The sequence below is a fragment of the Strigops habroptila genome, chromosome 11, assembly GCF_004027225.2.
Source record: "Strigops habroptila isolate Jane chromosome 11, bStrHab1.2.pri, whole genome shotgun sequence".
NCBI classification, from domain to species: domain Eukaryota; kingdom Metazoa; phylum Chordata; class Aves; order Psittaciformes; family Psittacidae; genus Strigops; species Strigops habroptila.
The window spans coordinates 6,406,105-6,426,396 of record NC_046360.1 but is presented as its reverse complement, the minus strand read 5'-3'; the positions used below and the strand labels follow the sequence as shown (position 1 = coordinate 6,426,396).

The following is a 20,292-nucleotide window of genomic DNA, read 5'->3' as shown; positions in this document are numbered from 1 at the left end:
AAGAAAAACCCCAGGCACCCTCACAAGCTTTGCACATGTCAAAGCGCTGGGGAAAAACTGTCAGAAGAGTTCAAAGCCCATCAGGTCCTGCTGTCCTCAGCAAGAACAGCAGTAAGCCAAGGTCTATGAAAGACACTTGGGCCTTTTCACTTCTCCAGGAAGTCCAGCCACAGATGTACTCAAAGACATGAGGACACTCCAGCTGTGTTGTGCTCAGGGAACAACTGCGGGGCTGCAGGCCAGGGAGCTCACTATAGGGCAACTGCTGGGCATGGAGGAAGTATCTGAAGTGGCTTTTGCAGAGTGCATAGAGTTCACCACTGCTACAGCAACATTTTTCTTGTCTAAACATGCCGTGATAATTGTAGCTCAGTAACTCTACACATTTAATAAGTATTGTGCCAGCACGGTTTGAGGAAGCTTAATATATCATTACCTATATAGAAAATGAAGGGGAAGTTTAGCTCACACAAACCAAGTCCAGAAGATATTTGTAATAGTTATTAGCCAATAGCTAATGTACACTGTAGGGTTTGGTTGTTTTTCCACTGTATGTTATTTAAAGACTCTGCAAACAAGCATCAAGCAAGCAATTGATTGCTGGCAGCCAGTGTGTACAGTGACTAGGGTTAAATAAGGACCTACACAGGCAAGGGAGATGCTCTGCTCCATTTCTCCAGCAACAAAGTGACCTTGGTGTTTGGCAGTTTTATCCCACCAACACAGGTCGAAGAGATAAGAGGGCAATGCCTGAAAGGCTTCTGGGGCAGAAGTTAGGTGGCCCCCCCAACCATCCACTGGCAACAGCCCACTCTGAACACTCCAGCCTCACTAGGAAGCGCTCCACCCTGCTGCACGCGCACCCGCCACAGCACAGGAACATGTAGCAAGTGTATTTTCAGCTTGCAGACACCCATAGTAGGGTGACAACTTCCACATTTGTAACTTCAGCATTTCGAGACCCACTTACCAGAAAGATTTGTGGGAATTTTGCCAATAAAACTGAACATTTATTTCAGGAAGGACCCTGGAAACAAGCTCTTGTTTGGAAAAAGCCAGTAGCTTACTGCGGTTACAATGGATACAAGTGCCTAAAGAGATTTCTGGTTTCTCAGATGGGCTGATGGACTTCTCCCAAGCTGATTCAGCAGCAGAAACCACTTCTTTCCCATTTTTATCCTTCTACAGTATTTACGATTTGTTCATTAACAAAACAAGGGAAAAATACTGCAAGCCAAATTCTGCAGACTACCACTTTCTCTGAACAGAAACAAAATGTCCAACCCTCTTATTTCCACATCAGCAACAAGAATAATACTACAGTTTGCTGTATTTCTGCACAGGCTCATGTCCAAGAAGTGCTACAGATAATTTACTCTGGACCTCTTATTCACATGTGCTAGCCCGTGAAGCCAAGGCTAATCCTGTCACTAGACAAGCTCGGACAGCACAGAGGCAACCCCCTAAGTTTTCCTCTCATCACAAAGAGCAGCAGCACCCTGACCATGCTCCACAATAGCAGCAAAAGGCCTCTGCCAAAGAGATTAAGCTGATAATTAATCAGTCTGGATCACTGCCTGACTTGTAGTTCTTGCAGGAGAGGCCCCAGCGATGAAGTTACAATTTAATTGAGTGTAAAAATAGGCAACGGCCTCTACTGTCTACAAATAACACACATCTGCTGATGGAGGACAAAGAAATGAAAAGAATTCATTTAGGAGTACACTATAAATCACCCCGGGACAGTGCTATGCTAAAATTCCTTACTAGGACTCTAGGAGGGATGGCATTATGGATATCAATATCCAGCAGTCCTGTCTCCCTTTAAATTTTCTCTCCACCCCTACTGGAAGGTGGCATGATCCTCTTCTTGGAAAGTGTGTGTTTAGGTGTGTCCAAAGGGAAATGTCTGGGTGTACCCACAGTTAGTCATCGTCCTACCACAGCTTAAAGAGTCTGAGAGAGGAAACTTCCTGAGAGAAATCTTCCTCTCCTCTCGATCCCAGCCCATGGCCTGACACCAAGTTTAGAAAGATGCTCAGGAAGGGGAAAAAAGTTGAAGTTTAATTACACAGCATTCCTAAACTCTCTGAGCAGTGCAGTGTTCTCACCAGTCTGGGTGGGATGAGCGCTGTAATAGACACTGGGGTAAAACCAGCAAAGGATGGCTTCCACCTCACACAAGTCCTCTTTTCTAGGAAGACTGGGGGATGAATGAGGAACACTTTGAAGACAAACGTAGCTCCACTGTTATGCTCATGTGCTGAGCACCGCATGGCTGACAAGGGTCCTACTGCCTACAGGAGAGGAGCAGCATGAACCCAAGTGCTCAAAACTGGTTTTGTTACTCTCCTGAAGAACAGCATACCACCATCTGATCATTGTCCTCCCTCCTGTTTTGTGCCTCTAAGAAGGTATCTACCACGTGTTGCTCAACATTGCCTCTCTAACAGCACCCAGAGCAGCTGCCAAGCACAGATAATTGCCACACACAGCTCTCTGAACAGGGCTAGGACTCATTAATTGTACAACACAACAGAAGCAAAGCTGAGAGTCTGACAGTGGAAGATAACCTTGACACCAATGGAACACTAAGCCTTTCCACTCTGTTTTGGTTTGGGTTTTTTTAATGCTACCTCCCCCACTTGCTGCAGGAGCACATCACATCCGCCTGTTTTGCCAGTAGGATTTCATGCAGCCAGCGCCCTTTTGGCCTATGGCCTCCCATCATCACTATTCTGTCAGGCACACTGGAATCATGAACATGAGCTGTAACAAACACAGTTTTGCTTTATAGAAACCAATCCCTTGGCCAATGGCACCTGGAAAGCCTCTAGATAAGGCAGGGGCTTGAGAAACAGAACCCACCATTCTCAAGAGAGGAAAGAAACTTTCCAAGCAGTAAAATCTCTTGGTATTACTTCACTGTGCAGGTGAAGTAATACCTGCAGCTTGGCTTGAGCAGGCTAACCTCTGAAAAGTGAAAGGAAAACCGTCAAGGATTATCTCTTGACCCAACTATTTGAAGGGAGGCAAGATAAAAGACAATAGTAACATCAATGTGAATTGCTGGAGCACCTATCAATGCTCACTCTTTGGAAAAGAGATCTAAAGAAAAGAGCTAGAAGATATTTACATGCCTTTCGACCTCATGCAAGGAAAAACATGTCTTGGAGCTGAATGTGTTTCTCTGTTCTCTGGCCCTTGTTCTCTTCACTCCTCTGAATCTTACCAATAAGGAATTCAGGAACATTTCAAGCAAGTATCCAATTCAGGAGACAAAAATTAACTCAGATGAAGGAAGAAAAGGAGAAAAGGGAAACTACTCATTTACTGGAGTATAATCTCCTCTGCAGAGACGTACAATACCACAAAATGTTTCTCAAACCCAGACACAGCTTCACAGCCAGACAAAAGCACATTTTAGGACAGACTTCTGGGATTCAAGACATGCAGCCAGTGAGGTCCTGCACCAAGAGAGTTAGCACATTATAAGGAAGCAGCAGCACCTTTCCTCTTGTGTATAGGCTACACTGGAAGTGATAGGTCTCAATCTACGGTAGCAGTCACATTTAAGTATGGTCCGGGAGGTGATACGCAAGCAACAAATACAATCATCAGAGAATCATAGAATTGTTTGGGTTGCAAGAGACCTTAAAGATCATCTAGTTCCAACCCCCCCTACCTAATTTAAAACTTCTTCCTAATATCTACTCATTATCTTTGTCTATTTTGGATAATCCAGGTCCAGCAATAAAACTTGCTACTGACTGGAAAGCATTATTACCACAGTCAGAAGATCTTTAACTTCCCAGAAGAATAATTTCTTAGTGTAGATCCCAGAGAATAAGCATAAGAAGCAAGACCCAGAGAGGCCCACAGACTTTTGCATTGGCTCTTGACTGCATTCTGCTTCCTACAGACCTGTCAGCTGGCTCCAGGATGCAGAGCAGCAGTGCAGAAGCACAGGGCAAGCAGAAGGGAGGCCCTGCAGCACAGAGGTGGTTCATTGCAAGCCTCACAGCAGGCAGACTTCTGTAGGACCAGAGTAACAATGATTCCAAGGGCCAATGATACCCCATTCCAGGCACTACGGTATTCTCTGCTTATAAAACAGATGAGTTGTTTTAGGACAGGTTGTACTTCAGAGATTAAAAACAGCAGGAAAGTTATCCTCTGGTTCTACACAGGCTTCAGGAAGGGAGGGAAAGTATTTCCTATCCCCCTGGCAATGGTCCTAAAGTCTGACTGCATGACATTAAAAAACAAACAACACAATGTCATGTCTGTGGAGCTGATGTTTGCCAGGTAGCCAATACCACCACAGACAAATGGTAGGACAGCTGGAAAAGCAGCCCAATCTTCACATGACCTGAAGAAGCTTCACCATCCCTTCCACTGGACATGAGACTTCTGCAGCTTCCTTCAACCCAGCCCCAGCTCTGTTCCCTTCTCCTCCCCTAGCTCTAGCCCCAGCGACGGGGCATTCTGCTGCTGGCTTCACATAAGCTCACTGCAGGCCTCGATCAAAGCCCTGAGCTTCAATGCACTTGCTGGATGACTGATGGCTACAGCACCTGCAGAGAGCTCAGACAGGAAAACATGACTCTCCTTCAGAGGCAGACTGTGCCTCTGCACAGCAACACATACAGCAAGTCAAAGCCGAGAGCTGCACCTCAGCCTAACCACAGAAACCAAAGTATAGGAATAATGTCATAATAAGAGTATGGAGACAAAGTGGCAGGTTTCACAGGTCACAGAGCTTCAAGGCAATGCCAAAAACACTTCAGAGCAAATTGAAGACTCATGCTGCTGGGACACTGAAAGTAATCACTTCTTAGAGCAGTCATGTTCATCTGGGGGTAATGCTGCACCACCTATACCAGTGTGTGCCCCCAGCTGCCAGATCCTCGGGAGGCATTACTGCTCGAGAGCACACAGCATGGGTCATATCTGTGTGCAGCAGCTACAGCAGCCCAGCCAGGGTAAGACTATGGAGGAAAAAAGCAGAAGAATCCTGAAAAGGCTGGACTTTCCAATATGGAGTGGAAAGAAGCAGTAACCCATTTGCCAACAGCAAGCTCTTCTTTGCAAATGGCAATGCACTATGTTCATCCCATCAAGGGTAAACTTCAGAATTCTAAAAACAATGATAAAAATATTCACAATCCGATTTGCTTTTGTGTATTTATTCCTCATCTCCTTTCTGCATCAGAGTCATATTATAAAATGAACATTTCTGCTTGAATTCCCCATTACCTTAAGCTCAGTCACATGTACTGGAATGAAATCCTTGCATACCGTAACGTTGCATTTTATGAGCCTGCCCAAAGAGCAGGAGTAGTGGGGGAGTGCTGTGGGATGAGGTGGACAATAAGGCAGGCTGTAAGAGTGAATGTTTCAATCACACGCTCACTGACATACGTGCAAATACAAGCAAAGTGACAGTCTGGAAGTTTGATTTTTAGAACCTATCAATGTAGTTCTACTAATAAAGTTAAGAACAGCTTGGCTTTTTAAAAGGTATACCCCAAACTCAATCCAATACCCTGCAGGAGATGTTTTTTAGGCAACTCTTGGACATTAGAAGCCCAATCTCCTCGGGGTTTTCTATGGCAGCTGCATGACTGACTGGCCTTTGCAAGTCTTCTCTTTTACATCCATTAATTTCATACTTCATGTACCAGATTTAAGAAAACAAACACATACCATAAAGGCATTCTAACAAGGAGTTAGAAGAAAAAAGCATGGGTTTTCATTCAAATAAAAATGATCTTAATTTAAGAGTGGAAAGCCAGAGTAACATGGGCTTGAATCTGCAGTATGTAACAGCTGAAAAGAACTGAGGATGTTTTAAACATATTTAGCACACTGGTTACAAATGCCAACTAAATGACAAAAATACTGCAAATGAAGAAGCCTCCCACGAGAGAGCAGCCCCAGTGCCCACGTGCACAGCGCCACTGAGCAGCAGACACAGCCCTTGTGCTCCAAACCCACCCAGCAGCCCCAGGGAGCTGTCTCAGCCCTGCTGACACCACCTCATCCTCTGCTGTGATCCGTGGGGTTTCCCATCCCAGCAGCTCTCACAGTCTGGGTTACCAGCACTTACTGACCCAGCTGGGAGGCCTCCCCTTCCTGGGGATGTGAGACCCTTTGCTAAATAGGTTCTCTAGTGATTTAGAATCCTGCATCTTTCATTTCCCCCATGGGAACCACGCTGTCTGGTTGATCTCTAGTGTGCCAGCTCAGCTGACCTAATTCCTCCTGTTGTTCTGATGCTAGGAGACAAGCCAGGTGATCCTGCAGCCAGACAGAATGACTGCCCTAAGCAACCAGTGATGCAGAATTTGATTCATTTCTATCAGTCCCCCTTGAAATAACCTTGCTTAATAAACAAATGCAGCTTTGAGAGTCTCACTTTGCATTTTGAGAGCACCTCTTTATGTTAAGGCTTGCACATCATAAAGCAGGAAACATCACACAGCTAAAGCACCTCTTCGCTATACACTAAGCACAAAAGAGGTTCTATAGTATCTCTTGGTGGAGTTTTTCCCTGGATACTGCTGTGGACATTTATTACATTTCTCGGAAAGTGACCTTAACAGCTAAAGACAATTAAGATGGCTTCTCTTAAGCAAAGTATGTTTATGCCTGTACCTAAGAAACATTGCTTTGGAAGACCACATCACCCATTCGCTTTCCATGAAGTCTGCCATTTACTATTGCTACATGAAACATGAGTAATGGGAAAAAAACACAAACAGAAAAAAACCCACCCCATCAACCAATAAGCAAAAAAAGTCTGTATTTATTTTGAAAACAAAACCAAACCAAACCCCTCTCCTTGACTTTGCAGACCAAAGACCACCACCTCTGCTGACCACCCCTGTGTTTAGTGTCTCATTTCCCACTGTGTCTCACCGCCTGCCATGTGATGAAGGCAGTTTACCTCAGGCAGGACACACACCAGAGGACCAGAGCTTCTCTGGTGTTTCTCCTAGAGAAACTCCTAGAGCTTCTCTAGGAGTTTCCCCAAGGCAAACCAGAGCCATCCAGTCCAGATTCCTACCACCACCACCCTTATGTCTGCTGTTTGCTACTCTGCCTGTTGTGCAAAAGCTTTTTAGTTTGGTATCAACAAGCAGGAAGGCAGGAGGTGCAGGAAAGGGAGTGGAAGAAAGGAAGACACAAAGTGCACTGTATCCTCAATTCTCTTCACATGCTTGAGCATTAAGATGAGCTTTTGAAACACATGGTTTTATTGCAGTTCCACAGTTTAGGGGCAAGTCCAGTCCAGCCACAAAATGAAATCTTCTAATTGAGCTTTGGTTTGGACTTGAAAAATTCAAACAGTGGTTCTCAATCTGAATTCAATCCCATCCAGCCACAGATCAGGAAACACCTCTTCCCATCCATTTTACACATCTCCACCTCCTTGCTTTGCACACTCCAACCAAATGCATTCAGTCATCACAAGGATTTAAACTATGGAAATTTTACTAATGGAAACAGTGATGGAGTTTCAAGAAGAGCAGCACAAATAGCACCTCAGCCGTTACCAGAACTTTGCTGTCAAACTGCAAACACAACAGCCTACCAGTTTCTGATTACTCCTGGGAAACATTCCTTACTCTGTCATTACAGTCTGAGTAATGCTACCTTCCACAGGCACTTCAGAGGCTATTAACTTCCACGTCGCCAGCTCTTCCATGACATCTTAATCATGTGAGAGGAACACAGGTATGTGCTTTACACACAGGATGAGTAGAACAGTGATCATAATTTCAGAAATGCGACAACTCCCTCTAAAAAAAGCCCATGACTCCTCTGACGTCTATATTTAGTGGTCAACATTTGCTAGATGTTTCTGTGACCTGCACAGTGGGGTACTCTGCTAGTGAAGCCAACATTAAACTGAAGTTCAAGACTATAACATTCTCTCTCCTGCATGAACATAGCCATTTTGACCCACTAAACTCTCAAGCCTCATTCTACGAAACTACAGGCAGGGGGTGGCTGGGGTTTTTTTGTCCTTGTCCCCTTCTAGCTCTAAATTAAGCCAGATCCAGTCTTCAGTAACAGTGATTCCCTTCAACAGATGTGAGGATGCTGACGGAGCAGGATAGCAGACACCCCATTCTTGTCCACAGCGCAAACAGAAAGAGAATTGCTTGGCAGTTGAGAGAAGCCTGCACTTTACACCCACTCACCAGGCAGCTCGCCAGCTTCGCTCGGGGATGGAATTAAAACAGGATTTAACCAGGCAGGCAGCCTGACCTCAGGAGTGTGAACTCCCAGACACAGAGTGCCTCCTTAGTCATTCCAAGTGTCACAGTGGTGCTCCCAAGATGGGGCACCCGAACAGCAGTGCCCGAGCAGCAGAAGATTCTGCATTAGGTGGCACGAGAGGTGGCGAGGCAAGGAGGTGACACTGCAGCAACACTGATTCATCCGGCATCACACTCATCGGCAAAGTGCTGCAGCAGAAGCGAGCAGTGCTGGAGGGCACACCAGAGGACACTGCTGTACACAGAGCTATGGAGGTCCCAAGGGACAGCAGGAGGCACGTACACAACACATGGATTAGCAGCTAAAGGCTCCGTGTCAGAAAAAGGTGATGGTGCAGAGAGCACAACAGAATATCACAGCCCAACAGCCATAGTCCTACTGATCACGAGGACTTTCTATATAGCAACAATAGAACAAGGCTGTTGTTACCTGGCTCTCAAGACCAGCCCAGGGTGACTGATCATTAAACTGAGAAGTATTTGTTCTGCCACCCATGCCTTAATCCATGTGCCCAAGAAAAACTGCACTGCAAGGACTCGCTGTTCTTTGTCTCCAGGAGCTCCAGGCGACACAGTCACCCCAGCAGAGGTATTGCTGGTGAGTCTGTACTGCACGAGTTAAGCATTACTGTAAGCTCATCCTGAGCTGATGAGTACAATAAGCCAACTTGACAAAAAATTATGGAAAGCAGATCCTCAGGTAAGATAGGCTGAACCAGAAACTTAGCAGCACAGTGCCCTGCATGTTTCTATAACCAGTCCATCCTACCCATGCAAAAACTGGAGGAAAAAGCCACCAACAAATCCCTAAAACACCAGATACCCACACAAGCACAGTTATAACTAGGCTGCTTTAAGAAGCAAGCTCAGATCACAGCACACGAGGAGAAAACGTGCCAGTGAAATAATCCTTCTTCCTATTTCACATAGGAAAACGCTATCTAATATCCAAAGTGTGATTTATGTCCAGGAATAGCAGATTTTCTGCTCTAGCACCAACACAGCCACATGTGAGAGCTTTGGTTGTCACATATTCAACCAACATTCCCTGCGCAGCTGGCACAGCACAGGGAAGAAAACATACCCAGAACCTCCCATTGCTCCAGCGATCTTAGTTACATTCACTTAAGAACCTACTTCTTCCTAGTGCTGGAAGAAGCTGTTTAGTGCACAGTGCTCCCAGGATCTGACAAGTTCAAGAGTTACCTTCCTACCACTGAACCCCCTTAGCTAATCAAGTGGCCTCTGATCACAGATTCAGATTCAATACCTTGAGTCACAAAAGAAACCAAAGCAAGTCCATACACCAGACAACATGCTGCTAAGCTTTCAGTCAACATGTGTGAAGAGCTGAGCTGATGCTCAGGGTTTCGGAAATCAGTGTTCCAAGAAACCTCATTTCCAGACCAAGTCCTCATCCGACAGAAACCATAACTTGTATCCTTGTTGTCATTAACTTCCACCTTAAGGAACATGAATTATTTATCCGTCTCCAGAGTAAAGACTTCTGGTATCCAGATGTCCCTCTAGACTGCTGCACTCCCTTTGACCGCTGCAGTCTGGAGACCCCAAACCAGCTGTGGAGTCAGGGATTGTTCAGTAGCAACTAATGTACTCTACATATGGTGGAATACAGTTTTTACTTTATGCCAAACATCTCCTGTGCCTAGGAAATATCCATACCACAACTCCATACAGGTACTAAACAGACAGTAATTCCAAAAATGCAATACAATGATTTATCCCCTTTTTGAGCAGGGGCTCTAGCATTAGGCTCCTAGACTATTCACAGTACCTCTCATTAATACTTGAGCACATAATAATGGGAATATGCATATTTCATTTTGTGAGCCATTCTCATGTAATGATGCTGCTCTTAGGGCTCCAGTGAGGGGATCTATAAAAGTCCAGACACTGCACTTTTATTCATTAAACATTCACCAGTATCGTTTATTTCTAGGAAGCTTATTTTGTCATTATTTATGAACAAGTATCAGAAAGATCTATGAAATGAGAAGTAACGCAGCAATTTTCCTGGATTTGAAGGATAAAATAAGTGTGCCAGGGTGAGAGCTGCTGTCAGTATTAAATATCAGCACTGCAAGCGTCTGCCTGGGGCAAATCCAGCATTACACCAAAAATCTTGAGTTGTCTGAGGCCTGGTTAGCATTAGCTTTTAACGAGGAAAATGCAAACGAAAGCATCATCGGGTGTAATCACTTGCTTACAGCCTCTGTGGTTTTGGCAACCATTTCCTTGTTTGTAGGGAACATGTGAGTAAAAGTTAAAGTCACTGTTGACAGGCAGTGCAGAGGAAGGGACAACACAAGACACAGCAACAGACAAAGCTACAGGGCAACATTAAGATTCACAGGAAATATTTTTTCCTTTTTGCTCTTTGATGTTGTAATACAAGAATAAATGTCTTCAGTTTTTAGAAAGTAAGGGCTCAGGTAACTGCAACCATGACATTTTTGAGGGTAAATATATATGCAGCTCTGAATGAAGCAACTGATCTTGTATCAGAGGAACAAGGTGAGTAACAAGTAGTCTTTTCCACAAAGAAAGGAAAAGTGTGCAGAAGCCAGCCTTCCACAGCACTGCACTTGTACCTTTGCAGATAATTCACTGTCATACAGCTCCTGAGCAGACTCAGAGCAAGGCCAAGCACTCAAGACACATTACACACACAGCCTTTGTGGGTGGACCGCATCAGGCTGTGTCTGATGACCGATCACCTCACACCAGAGGAGACTCCACACCCTGGTAGCACTATATAACATCCAATCCTACTTAAGTGATCTCATTTTGTCCAATAAATCAAATTACCCAGGTCATACAAGGACTCTGACAAAGCTGGTAACCAAATATATACCTGGGCAGGCCTTGAGCCCAGGATCATTCTCAAGTTCCTGTCCTGTGGTATCTTACACAGCTTCTTGCTCATATCTCACCAGGCTACGCTGCTATACAGGCAATTTAACTAAAGCTCATTTGCCATCACGTAAAGAGAAAAATGCATTGCTGAAGTGATGAAATCACTCCTTTTGCAGGACATGTCTTTAAGCTGCTTCCTAGCAGTAGTTACTTGAAGCAGGGTGAGGAACAGAACATGAACAAAGGTTTTGAAAGATCTGCAGTAAGCAAATCCAGCAGCATAATGCTTCATACAAATGCAAACTCTAGAGGAAACACAGGAGCAGCCACTCGCTCCCTCAACTGAAAAGTTATTAAGTAAATTTAGAAGGTACAGAGGAGAATAAAGACACCCCATGAGATCTAATGCCCCAAGTGGCCTGCGCCTTGAGGAAACCTCCCCAACTCTCTGAGCTGATCTGCAGCACACTTCAGGCAGAAGGCAGCCACTGCTTTGCAAGACCTGCTCTAAAGGGTGTTTCAGGAGCAATGCACAGCTGGCCTCTTACTCAAAGGATATTTCCAAGAGCCAATCCCGTTCCCAGCAGCCTTTCGTCCCTCGCAGAGCAGCCTGAAATCCCCCACATCCACCTCTCGCCAAAACCACGGCACGCATTAAACGCCATCCAAGTGCCTGGCCCCCTGCAGCACCTTGCCTTAACGCCCTGCTCTGGCAGAGGGGGACAGGGTGGGTGACACAGCCCTGGGGGGGCCGCAGCACGGGGGTGACAGGCAGACTACAGCACCCAGAAGGCATTGCAAACAGGCTGTACCAACCGGCTGGGACTCGTGTCTGGGGTGACGCGGAAGCCACCGGAGCCAATCCATGGGAGAAGGAGGAATGTCAACAAACACGGCGGCCTGCAGGACACGTGATACCTGGGACAGGGCAGGCAGTGCCAGATAAGCCACCCCAGGGCCACGCAAGGGTCTGGTGGACCAGCGGTCATGCAGCCCTCACTTACAAACATCAGATCTTAGGGCGGCACAGGCTGTACCGAGTCCCTCATGCCAGCCCCTCCAACCAGGCACAGGAAGGGTCCATTTCAGGCTTTGTGATCCTGCAGTGCTTTTTAAAAAGCATTCCAAATATCAAACAAAACTTGCCCCATGACCCAGCGGGATTTTCTAAGTAAAAATTCAAGGAGAAAAAAATGAAAGTCTTTGAATAACTTGGGGTTCAGAGGGGATCAGTTTTAGTCCCTTAGATTAGATCTTGAGAGCTGACTTTGAAGGAAAAAGCAACTGTGGGAAACCACAATAATCTAAAAATGTCTGATGCAATTTTTAACACTTAGTGATTGCCACAAGGACAACAGAAAAATGCAAATTAAAATCCTCTGGAACTGAAGACAATCATATGCTACAAAGTCATGCTCACACTATTTTTATATTACCTAAGAAAATTTCTTTGTCCTAGGGAGTGTATCCAGACCAGAGAAAGAAAATAAAAGGTAGGCATGCCAGGAATAACTACTGTAACTTTTATTTCTAACATAGAACTTATGAGCTTCCAACACAGACATATTCACCCCACACTGCATTTCAACATCCTGGGAGCAGAAGCTCCCACCGCAACTCTCAACCGTGTAAGAGTTCTGTGGTCCAGACAACAATTAATACATGATCTGCTCAGACGTGTTTATCCTTCCCCAACTTGAGACTTTTTTCCCCCAGAATACACATTTGATTAAAAAACATCCGTTAAAAACTGAAATTCCATAAACTCCATTCAACCTCTCCCTAATCCAGAATGCTTTGACATAATTGAATGTATTTACCTGGAAGTCATACAAGGCAACGATGTTTTCATGTTTCAGTTCCTAGAAGAAATAAAACAAAGACCATTAGCCAGCAGCAACAAAGGGCATACAGAACAAAGACTGAAGAAAACAAGTCAGTCTCCCTTTACCTTAAGTATTTTTATTTCCTTGCCTAGCAGAGTTTGAGATTTTGCAAGGTTCTTCTTGTTAATGCATTTCACAGCTACTTCCAGCTCAGGTTTCTGAAAGAGAGCATATATAATTCAAAGATAAATGTAAATTAATGGTGAAATTTACATTAGGATAAGCAGCCTCTTAAAAGGTTACAAATATTACCGAAAGAAGTGTCTCGCAGCACTGGTAAAGGCCTCTCACTTTATACCCTAATGCCTGTCCCTCACTTGTTCAGACTTGCCCTTTCCTGAATTATGCTTGTCAGACCAAGGAGAAAAGCCCAAGGTTTGGGGTTTTGATACTACTTTATACAACGATTATCCTCTTATTTAATCACTAGAAATAACGCACTGTGGGAGCCATGGCTTATCCCAAGCCCTAATAATGGAAAATCCACTGCCGGATTGGCTTCAGTTTATTTACCAGTAAGTGATTTCCTCTTCTCTTGGAAAAATTAAGTGGAGAAGGACAAAACTTCACACATACACACAAAAAACCCAACAAAGCAAGAGCCCTCTGAACGCTCCACAGACAGCGGGGGGGGGGGGGGGTCTTTTTCGCCTGTTTTCAAGGTAAGGGCCGCTTTTGGCGAGCGGAAGGTCTCTGTGGACACCTCCACACCAGGCTGCCGGCATCTGTCCTGCTCTGCCCCGCCGCAAGGTGAAGGCACCTGCCCGGGTCCCGCGGGGACACACGCCCGAAGAAACTCCAGCGATAACAATAATAAACAACAATAAATATGTCTCCCACCGCCAGAGCTGCCCCAGAGCCCGGGGCTGATGCTCAGGCTAAGAATAGCCACCGCAGCCCAGCGGGGACGGGGTGACCGGGACGTGGTGCCCAGCTCGGCCCAAACCTACTAATAAATAAAAAGCAGGAGAAAAAAAAAAAGGAGAACAAGAAGAGATCATTCACCTCTTTGTGCCTGCCTTTGAAGACGACGGCGAAGGCTCCATGCCCGATCAGGTCCTTCCTGCTGAACTCAAACTTTCCCACCGTCTCCATGGCGCTGCGCCGGGGGTCCCCGGAGCCGGCGGGGAGGCTGCGGCCGGGACGGCTTCAGAGCTGCAAAGGGACGAGGAGGAGGAGGATGGCGGCGGTGAAGGAGCTGCCTTTAAAGAAAACTAAACCTCTCCCAATCCAAACACAACGGGGCACCCTCCCCACCGCCCCCCCCACAAAGCGCAGCCAGGGCCGGAGGCCGGCTGACGGGGGGGGAAGCCTCTTTCCTATCAGCCCCACGGCAGCTCAGCGCCGGGCTCCTCTTCCCCACCTCGCCCTCGTCCATCGGCTGCCTCTTCCCGCAGAACGGCCGGGAGCTGGTCATTGTCAGATGCCGGGCAGAAGTTGGCTGCTCAGCAGCGGGCCTTCCCCATCTCCTCCTCAGGACAGCCCGGCGCGGCTCCTCCGGCAGCCGCTTCAGGCGGGGCTCCCCATGCCGAGCCCCGGCCCTCCCCGCCCGGCAGGCGCGGCTTCGCCGAGAGTCCACCTTAAGCGCGATCCACCTTAACTCCCAGTCCACCTTACGGGAGCGGTCCACCTTAAACCCAAGTCCACCTTAAGGGCCGCTCTGCGACCCCCGACTGCTCGTACACAGCGGGGCTGGGGAAGGGGATACCGCGGGGGTCCCGCCGCACGCCCGGGCTTCAGCACCCGGTGGGGCCCGGACAAAGCTGTGTGAGCGCGGACCGAAGCGGAGCGCAGGGCAGAGCGAGTGGCGGCCGCGGCGCAGGCGCGGTGCGCGGCGGTGGGGGAGGCGGCGGCCGCCACCTGAGGCGGGGGGGAACCGAGCCCGGCACATTTAAAGGCGCCAGCCCTGAGTCAGCGAGCGCACGGCACCAGCTGTCCGCTGTGGGGCCAGGCGATGGGAATGGGGTCGGGAATGGGGTGTGAGGAGGGGAGAATCCTGCCTTCCCCCCTCCCCGCCTTTGGGATTGTTCCAGCAGCTGAAGGAATGGGTCCGTGTGGGTGAAGGTTTAACAATCCACCACAGGAGCCGTGACAGGGCCCGGCATCCGCAGCACCCTCTCGCCTCCCCAGGATGGCCCCTCTCCTCCCCAGGGTCTGTCCCTTCTCCACACACTGCAGGGGCAGGGCCCACGGCTCCTCTGAGGGAGCAAACCAGGCCCCCAGCTGCTCCGAGACACCTTTCTAGACACCCAGTGCTGGAGCTCAATATGGAATCAATGTCGTGATGAGAAACCTTCCCCAGCCAGACCCTGGTGCCAGGGTTTGGCCACCCTCAGACTGCTGCTGGGCAGTAACCTGCAAGCTTTGCCCTGTGGTGTAGGCCCACGGCTCACTCACTCCGTCGCAGGAACCTCTCACACGTTTGACCTGTCCCCTCCTCCAGGCTACCCAAACCCACTACCGCCAGCCATGATGGTATCTAGGCCATATGCACACTCACTCCAGTTCATCTGCACCCTTATCAGTGTCCAAAGGAGAACATCATATCCCAGCTACAGAGAGAACAGTGTGCCTCATGGGCATCACCTCTGCTCACACAGTCTGAAGTTTGCTTTTTACACAGTTGCGCCATATCAACCTTTATATATCGATGTGTATCATCACTGCAATACCAAGCACACACTGGCTGTGCAGACACTCGGAACAGAGGGCATTCAGTATCATGATGCTGAGTGTCTGCACTAATCACTGTTCTCAGCAAAATCTAGGACCAAGCAGCACCTCCCAGCCTTGTTTTCTACACAAAAGCAGTGGCTGACTGATACAGCGTCTGGCCTGTGGTCTGTTGCCCTTGGTTGCTAGATAACTCGTGTTCAGGTGCCATCCTGCACTTAAGATGTTGGTGGGAAAATGACAGCATATACCAGGCACCAATATAAAAGTAGCAGAGCCTGACTGGTAGTAATTTGCATCTCAAATTCCAGCAGTTATTAAATGCTTGGTGGGAACTGTAAAAGCGATAAGGATATTCTTCAATAGGAATTTGATAACAGCATCTGCTGAAGTAGTCTTTAAACCAAAACAAAACTAAGGTACCTTTGAGATTTCAGCAGAAATTCATTTTAAAATTACTTTGTTAATACAAGGTACTTAACTACTTGTTTCAGCCTCACTTTTAGGCCTCTGCTATCAACATAGTCTACAATTTCAGGCTTGTGTCAATGATCACAAGGGGTTAATTAAAAATTAACACAGAAACCAGTAAAAATGGCAAACATCAAACTTGAAAAAACCAAAATATCAAGCTACTTGCCAAATGACAGACCCAGGGATTTATTTTACCAGTTGTTAAAAGCTGCTGCCTCTAATGCAGGTAACAACAGTTGCAAAAGTTAAAGGCAGGAAGTGAAGAAAATGTTTTGAAGTTCCTTGGATGATTTCTAAGCAGGCAAAATCCCCTGTATTGACTGGAAGGCAGCCAGAGCACCATGGTTAGCAAGTGTACTCTTATAAGAGCTGCAGTAAAATCTCTAGTGACCACAGGTGTTTCTGCCTTTACTTCCCTAGCACAGCAGAAACACAAGTCTTAGTGCCGGGCAAAGGAGGAAGTTGATAAGGCTGCTGTTCACTTAGAGGCCAAAATATCACAGTGATGAATGTTCTTTGTTCTGTACTCTGTGTGCTTATTTGTTCCTTCATGTGCTGTTGGTTGTGAAAAAAAATGTCTAACTTCAATTGGTTTTGATTAAACGTGGGTTCTAAGATAGCTTTCTGCATGTGGCTATATACAGAGCCAGGTGGCAAACTCAGCCTCCTCTTTGTTCTGTTGACGTTATTTTTATTCTAAGCAAACTGTGTTTGTTTTTAAGCAGACTCAGTGGGTAGCTTTCTAGTGAGTGTGTGGAACTTCAAAGTAGCATAAGAATTGTGAAGGTACTCAGAGGTCTCTATAAGAATCAGGACCAAGTTATGCTGTATGCCATGCTCTCACATGAGGCATGACACTTTCTTTGAACTAAATTTAACATTTGTAGCAGTAGTGAGAAGATTTCAAACTTCTACAGAGATTTAAAAACTTACCCCAGGACCACTAATAAAATGTAATGCCCCTTGACAGCAAGTACAGGTTTGAGGCATTTGGAGTACGCTCTGCAGACACATGGTATTAGCAAAACATTTGTTTGGGAACAAAAGAGGGTTGAAAAGCTTTTTAATTAAAAGTAGGATTCCTCAATTTTTTTTCCTGTGGTTTGCTAATTAAATGCTTATGCTCTATCAATTCTTCCCTGATGTCCTGAATTCTGTGAGTACATTTAGGCCAACATCCAACACATGTAAATTCTGTTCTCCTCCCACAGCCTCCCATTTGCTAATGAGGAAAGTACTACCACCAGCACGTATCCAACTACTTCCTCAGATGAAGGCATTAATCTTTGAGGGGACAGAGTATATAGTTCAATTTACTAATGCAAAACAGGAGTGAGGGAATATCTACTGCTGTGATTTACAATGGGTGGAGAAAGATATAATCGTACACCCAACTGTGGGAAACCTTTGAATACTTTCTTGAAGTTCTTCTTTTAACTTAATGCAACTTTATTCTTTTTTCTAATTCACGCAAGAAGGAAAGCAACAGACAACTGATATCCTGATGACTCAGATGATACTCTTTTCCAATACCATGTTTTAATCAGTAGTCATAAGCATGGCTGTTTCTACCTACAGGAATCTAAGAGTGCCATCCTTACCTCTGGGCTGCAGAGGCATGATATAATTATCATCTCTGACACCACCTCTGTGCTGTAGAATAAAGCTACAGAAGCATGAGGGAATTATGCAAGAACAAACAAACTCAAAGATTTATTATAAAGACAGAAAAAATATTTCCATCTAGGGCTAAATTGTTCTCATCATAGTCCAACCTATCAAATAAATTATGTACATACCTAACCAGTAGCTCAAGATATGACTAAAGCTCATGTAGGTACAACTACACTGGTTTTAAGCAAGCTGACTCTTTTACCAGTAACTTGGAACAACAATTTTGGACTGCAAAACTAACTTGGAAGCTGAGTGGGTGCTATGGAGGACTGGTGCATACTCAGGTGCTTGCTGCTGTGTGTACTTTGCTGTAGGTATCAGAGCTTCTGTGGACTCTTATGTGAGACTTTAGCCCCCCGATCCCCAAAGAGCAAGACATATCCATATGACCATGTCTTCTGTGCCAAGTGACATTTTACATTTGATCCTATATAGTAAAGACCCATGTTCTCAGGTCCTAAAGAACCAGTGGCAGATGTGTGACATGTTTCTTGATGCGTTTCTAGACTGTTCTAGGTACCTACTACAAGCATCTTCTGTGCGCCAGAATGTTGTCTTTCCCAAGATCCTAATGTTTCTGCTTTTCTAGTTCAGCAACTCCGTCCCACTGTTCCCCACACCATACAATGAGAGATCAGAAGCCTCAGAGCGGCCACCCATGAAGTTGAACCACTTGTATCTACAAGGTGTGGAGGAACCCTTGGCCAGATACAATCACAAAGAACATGTTCTTTCCCTTGCCATGTATCTCTGTTTTGAAATCAAAGTTCTGCTCAATGCAGAGGGAATCTCCAAGGCCCTCCTGTGTAATCTTTATATAACAGCATTTGCCTCCCAGAGTAAGGGCCAGGAAAACAAGTAAGTGTTTCTGGAGGAAGGGAAATGCCAAACTATGAGGCTTGGGCACATGAGCAAGATGTGACTGAGCAGGTTTACTGCACATGGACTGAGCCTTATAATTGGCCGCATATCTCCTCTTTGCATTGAATGAGTGCTTAAGCTTGAAGATAAGCTTTAACACGAACTGTACTGCAGTGGTAGGTATGTAGTCATAAGTAGTGCTGCTGCTGCTGGGTAATTAATTTTCTTCACAGAAATGGATGCTTGAAACTTTTTCTGGGTACTTCACTGTCAAAAGAGATGGATGGAGCAGCACAGGAGGAAAGATCAGGTATGGCTTAGTTTCAGAGTGCACCTGGATGGAAAGCAGACACTGTTTTCATGTGGATTAAAATCTGGTTAAAATTCAGACGTGTTAAGACAGTTACACATCCGCTTTCCACAAACATCCTAATAGCTGAGCATAATCACCAGAATCTGGGCAGAGCCAACACTAACCTGAATGCTGGAATTTTTGCCAGATTCATCAGGAAGGAGTGAAGGAACTGAATATGCAGTGTTTGGCTGAAAATCAGTTCAGTGGAAGAAAAATGTGGAAGGTCTACAAATATCTGTAAAAGGTAACAGTAAATATTAGCCTAGCGTTAATGAACAGAAAGCAAGCTGAAGGCTGAATTTAATGGAAAATTAAAATTACATCTTTTAATCATACCCATTTCAGATGTCTGTTAGTAGGTTAGACTCTGGCTCAGTTACAGTAAGGGTAAGACACAGATTACAGTAGAACTGCACCAAAGTCGTACCAGGATAAGTGAGTTTTGAACACAGCCATGTTGTGTTGCATTCCTGGAGAGGCTGAATGAGTAGATTAATTTGGAGCCCTGAAAACATCTGTAAATTTACAACAATGGTGTAAGTTATGTCAAGAGTATTTGTTCATATCACACCAGGGATCTGCAGAAACAGCATTCCAACTCTGGTAAAATGCTTTTATCTTAGAAAGGGAGTGATCCTCCACTCATGACATCATCTCTTGATCAGTGAAACTAGAGACACTCAATTTACAAGCTTTCACAGCCAACTGCTCTCTCTGTCTCATGCACAGCTGAATCAAAGACATATAGGTGACATCTAAACATGGGATAACAGAGCTGGAAGGACGGGATGTTTGAACAACTGGAGCAATGAGGTTATTCAAATACCAGTTGCTGGAGCAGTATGGCACCTAGCATCACACACAGGAGAGGAAGAATTGCTTTTCATGCACTTCCATAGCCCTGTCATATTAAATTCTGATTTATGTACTCTGTGGGCCTTTTATTGATTAATACTGTTGAGAGATTTAACTAGGCACTGAATTATTCTGGCAGGCCAGGTCTGAGATATTTTAATCCCCCCTCCCCTCACATATACACCAACTCACTGAACAGATTCTATGAATTACTGAAGGCAGCATTTTAACACACTCAGCAAGGTGCTCTGGCAGGGGGCTCTCTAGGTTCCCCTTGCACTTTAATATCAGATGCATTTCAGCCACTGGCGGAGGGCTCTGGGCACTAAAGGCTGTACTCAGTGTT

At 45.8% G+C, this 20,292-nt stretch overlaps 1 protein-coding gene across 7 annotated transcripts in view; it reads right to left on the bottom strand.

Moving 5' to 3' along the window:
- Window positions 1-14,885, bottom strand: part of ULK1 (unc-51 like autophagy activating kinase 1) — an 80,905-nt gene extending 66,020 nt beyond the window's left edge. For 4 of the 7 annotated variants that reach the window (XM_030500572.1, XM_030500574.1, XM_030500573.1 and 1 more), the window contains exons 1-4: window positions 14,418-14,885; window positions 14,060-14,209; window positions 13,120-13,212; window positions 12,989-13,030 (exon numbers count right to left, since the gene is read on the bottom strand). In XM_030500572.1, the coding sequence (XP_030356432.1) occupies window positions 12,989-13,030; window positions 13,120-13,212; window positions 14,060-14,149 (225 nt within the window). In that variant the 5' untranslated portion in view covers window positions 14,150-14,209; window positions 14,418-14,885. Of the gene's footprint in view, window positions 1-645; window positions 2,366-6,952; window positions 6,989-7,022; window positions 10,898-11,984; window positions 13,031-13,119; window positions 13,213-14,059; window positions 14,210-14,417 lie in introns of those variants that run through there. The other 3 variants (XM_030500576.1, XM_030500575.1, XM_030500579.1) reach the window with 3 other exon arrangements.
- Window positions 14,886-20,292: the final 5,407 nt, after the last annotated feature.